The sequence below is a fragment of the Adiantum capillus-veneris genome, chromosome 18, assembly GCF_014529385.1.
Source record: "Adiantum capillus-veneris isolate H3 chromosome 18, ASM1452938v2, whole genome shotgun sequence".
In the NCBI taxonomy this organism is placed as follows: Eukaryota; Viridiplantae; Streptophyta; class Polypodiopsida; order Polypodiales; family Pteridaceae; genus Adiantum; species Adiantum capillus-veneris.
In genome coordinates, this window is record NC_140948.1 from 107,053,893 (window position 1) to 107,058,933 (window position 5,041).

The following is a 5,041-nucleotide window of genomic DNA, read 5'->3' on the forward strand; positions in this document are numbered from 1 at the left end:
ATGGGATTTAAGGCACACATATAAAATGGATTGTTCTCTAAATAACAAATAATGCATACTCTTAAACAACTATGAAAAACTTGACTCATCAAATCAAAACACATTATAAAACAACCCATTAAAAGATTAATCTTTTTGAACAAAAACAATTATATGTGATATGAATGCACGTCTATGCTTAAGCAAATGTAAATTTTAAAAAAGCACCATCTGTATTTAATTTTGAGTTTGTACATAAACTATAAATCTTAAAATTTTTGCCAGAGTCTCCTTTGTACGGAGACCTCTTTCTCAAAAAAAAATCAGTTTACCCTTTTCTTGGGCTCCCACATGGGATTTTCATCACATAATTTCTTTTTCCAAAAAAACTATCCACCTCATCTTGGGCTCCCACGTGGGATTTAAGGATTATCTTACACATTAAAATCAAACACATTTTCAATAGAGTCAAAGTAATCTAACTTGAAGTGGTTATATGACCTGCATATCATTGTACATAGGAACCTCCATATGACCATGTGACAAATTGAGACTATATTTATAACTATGTACAAAATGAAGACATTGTGTATGTGTGACACATAGACCCAAGGTATGCTAGACGTGTCTTGGCAAGAAACTATAGTTCAAGATAACACACCCGGTCAAGCCATATGACCATGTGGGAAATTGAGACTATAGAATCTGTAACTACATGTAAAAGAAACTAACGATCTTAAAATATTTAACGCTTTTTATGATAAAAACAGGCACAACTACACATTTGGTAAGAATGGATAGCTCAAGAGACCCGGTCAAGCCATACGGATAGCTAGAAGAACTGAAGGTGAAAATTGATAGCTCAAGATGGCACACCCGGTCAAGCCATATGACCATGTGAGAAATTGAGACTATATTTGTAACTATATACAAAATGAAGACATTGTATATCTGTGACACATAGACCCAAGGTATGCTAGACGTGTCTTGGCAAGAAACTATAGCTCAAGATAACACACCCGGTCAAGCCATATGACCATGTGGAAAATTGAGACTATAGAATTTGTAACTACATGTAAAAAAAACTATCGATCTTAAAATCTTTAACGTTTTTTATGATAAAAATAGGCACAACTACACATTTGGTAAGAATGGATAGCTCAAGAGACCCGGTCAAGCCATATGGATAGCTAGACGAACTGAAGGTGAAAATCGATAGCTCAAGATGGCACACCCGGTCAAGCCATATGACCATGTGACAAATTGAGACTATATTTGTAACTATATACAAAATGAAGACATTATATATCTGTGACACATAGATCCAAGGTATGCTAGACGTGTCTTGGCAAGAAACTATAGCTCAAGATAACACACTCAGTCAAGCCATATGACCATGTGGGAAACTGAGACTATAGAATTTGTAACTACATGTAAAAGAAACTAACGATCTTAAAATCTTTAATGCTTTTTATAGTAAAAACAGGCACAACTACACATTTGGTAAGAATGGATAGCTCAATAGACCCGGTTAGCAAATAGGCTGAAAATTTCAGCAATAGGAGCAACCACAAGACTTCGCATACGATAGACCACAATTTCTTTACATGAAACTGTCCAAATCTGAAATTTCAACTGAAAAGTGTAATTTCAAGTACCTGTACTCAGCTTTTCACTCAATTTTTCACGACAAACATCAATACATGTGATTCCACAACTTTGGTAAACCTGCGTATTGCTGTTTTGACCTGTTATAACTGTAAATCACCTGTTTTGACCTAAAAATAGCCTATTTTGGGCAGTTTTGATGACCTTTTCAACTCCGGAAGCAAGGGGCTTCACGATGGAAGCGAAATTGATCGCAGAAGAGCAATTTTAACTCGCTGTTCAGCAAACTGCATAGGGCTGTTTTGAAACCCTAGGGCTCTGATACCATTTGAAAACGCAAAGCCGAATGTACTGGTAGGTGCGCATCGCGATGTAGTGCAAGATTGCGGTAAGAAGCAGGAGGCGGAGTGCAGCAGAGAGGAAGCACTAGGGATCGAAGGAGGGAGAGAGAGAGAGCTCACGTTTTTGGAGAAAACTCAATAAGTGAGTTTTTGGTTTTTCCACTTTTATTATAGTGACTTACAAAAATTGTCTCCAGGTTCATATTGAACCTGGACAAAGTATAAAAATGTACAAAAAGGGGTTATTTAGGCCTTTAACCCAACATTGTACAATCCATTTATGAAAGAGGGTTCCGAAACTTGAAAACCTAATCTAATGGACTCTTCTGGACACAGAGATCCTGCAAACATGCTCACAAAATTGCCAGTACTAATCCTCCTAGGATTCTAGACACTCCTATCTAGGGATATGTAGAGAATTGACTATGGAAGTCAATGAAGCATGTCCACGTGGTGCACAGAGCCATGTGCACGTGACATCTTGCAGGGCTGGGTTAGGCAAAGCCAGAGGAACCCCACGACTCCTAAATGTTGTGCCAAACTATCACTTATTTAAAAACCTTTAATAAGAGGTGCTTCACATGTTGATACCACCTGAGCTTGATGCTAATGCTACTGTATGGGAACACTCCCTAGTGCCTACACCTAGTAGACATTGGCTGTGCTCGTGCACTCAAAGGGTATGCAACTAATCTATCTAAAGTGCGTGGACATGCAGACCTGCATACAAGCTCACAAGGGTGCTAAAACACTCCCTAGGCTATCCTAAGACCTAGATCTAAAGTGGTGGACATGCAGACCTGCATACAAGCTCACAAGGGTGCCAAAACACTCCCTAGGCTGTCCTAAGCCCTAGAAGTAGAAGTTAGCTTGTCTACATACACATAGGGTTAGCTGTGTACCTGACACAGCCCACAACCCATATCCATTAGGAGAAGCCATAAATAAATGCCACATGTCCAAAATGCCATCAAATTAATAAAACTCAGATTCTGACCACAAACTGACCTAGGAACAGGGCTCTTGTCTCTAGCACACCTTCCCAATGATCAGATACATGGCACACCAAGCCTCGGGCAGGTACGCCCACCTCACATAAGGCTGGGTACAACCACAAAAATAGTCCCCCACTCCATAATCCTACTCTTGAGAGATGTCGAAGCCACCTTGCGATAAGAAATGGAACTCTGACAAGGTTTTTTGTCGCAACTTAATCTTTTGTTCTCTATTTCTCTACGTTGATGAATCAATAAGTTCTACTTTCAATCAAGCATGTGTCTTTTGGGATGATATGTACCCAATCATGGACGATTTGATTTTTCAAGAAGGGCCCAAAAAAGAAAGGATGGGGGCTTGTGTGTGTGTGCGTGTGGTTTTCTTTACTTTACTTTTGGGGGGATGCTAGGGATGTGGTGGTGGTGGTGGTTGTGGGGGGGGGGGGGGGGGGGGGGGGCGCGGTGGCTGTGAGGGGGATGTTATCAATATGGACTACGTAGTCAGTAAATCTTGACTTGTCACATGCCATAGTACCAAAATCGGCACCATCTAGGAAAAGCAGGGATCGTCGTCAAAAGCCAATATCATGAATACAGAAGGCAGCCTTATTTTTTGGGCCTAGCAGACAAATACTCACTCATACTGGTAGCTTTTGAGGACGGCATGCTCATAGAAGAGCAGCTTTCCAGCCAAATGCTTTTGGAGCCTACGTAAACAGGCCAAGGACCTCAATTAAAAGTCTCCGCCTTGACATAGCACTACATTCAAACTTGTGTGAAAAAAATGTAAGAGCACACTTTGTGCTTGTAAATCAAAATAGAACAAAAGGGGTGCCAGTTCTCAGACCAATGATTCCATCCTGATAGAGATTTTGTGAGTACCGGTCTTAAATAGAAGTTCCATTTTGTTATAGTTTCTCTTTTCAAGTTAAGGATTTGCACTTCATTTGAGTGACCACCTCTCACAAAATTGATTGCCACTTTCAATATATATGATTCATTCAGTCAAAAGGATCTCCCTTTGAAGGTGACTAGGGGATAAGGTAAGAGAAAAAAGAACTGAAAAAGCAAAATTAAAAAAACAGGATTTGAAAAAGAAAACTAAAACCACATATCACAAGCTATCACTAGAACAAAGAAAAGACAAATTGACTTTGTTATGGTCAGGTCTATCGAGGCACTGGACCAGAATATTTATTTTCTCATCAACACTTCCACAATCATACTAACTTGTATACATCTCTACTTCATGAGAACCGATAAAAGCAACAATAGACACACCTTATAGTTAGGAGGTGGAGGTATGAGGTAGTTTAACCTTCGATGTGGAGGAGGACAGTGACGTTCATAATGTTCCATTAAGGAAAGATTTAGCTTCAGTTTAAGCTGGCTATGGAGACGACGATCCAAACATGGTATCAATTCGGAATGTCGCATGTCGCAAGACTGCACGAAGAAGTCTTGCCAAAATGAGAGGTTGCTTCTCAGAGTCTTAATAGTTTTCTAAAATATAAGACACAAGGGTCGCTCTACCCTTCAGAAGTCTATTGAATGTAAGAGACTTACAGGAAAAGTCTTGATGGTCACATCAAAAACATTGTCCTCTGTGTTAGATACTTTGTTTACTTTTTCTCTGATACTTGCATCTGCTGCTCCTTCCACCGGTTCTGAGCCAGACTCATTTGCATCATCATCTTCAACTGCATTTCTGCCAAGCCTTCTTGAAGCCATCTCCCCAACATCTTGCAGATGCATTGAATCTCTTTTATTCTGAAGAGAAGCTTTCAAAAACGACCCATAATATGTGCATACAAGGGGCAATGCCACAAGCATTAGACAAACTGAGAGTACTAGGCGTTTTACTTGTGAACCATCATTGTGGCCCCGCATTTTGGCAGAACTGTGATTCCCCAACATTCAAATAACTCCACAAGTCTGCATGCATTTCAAAAAAAAAGGTACTCGTTCAAAACTCAAAGGGAGCATAAATCTTATAAAGTGTATACCTTCATAGAAAAAGAAAAGACTGAAATTGCAAAACAAAACACTCACAAAACAGAAAAACAAGAGACACAAGAAAACGGATAAAGAAAAAAATCAAGGAAAGAGCTACAAAAG

The 5,041-nt window shown here is 39.4% G+C and overlaps 1 protein-coding gene across 1 annotated transcript; it reads right to left on the reverse strand.

Moving 5' to 3' along the window:
• Nucleotides 1-3,928: 3,928 nt before the first annotated feature.
• LOC147436171 (putative methyltransferase PMT8) lies at nt 3,929-4,840 on the reverse strand. The gene is made up of 3 exons (XM_086487836.1): nt 4,490-4,840; nt 4,205-4,369; nt 3,929-3,982 (listed from the first exon to the last, which is right to left on the reverse strand). Exons 1-3 carry the CDS (start codon nt 4,838-4,840, stop codon nt 3,929-3,931), a joined length of 570 nt encoding a protein of 189 aa, XP_086343962.1.
• Between the last annotated feature and the right edge of the window lie 201 nt (nt 4,841-5,041).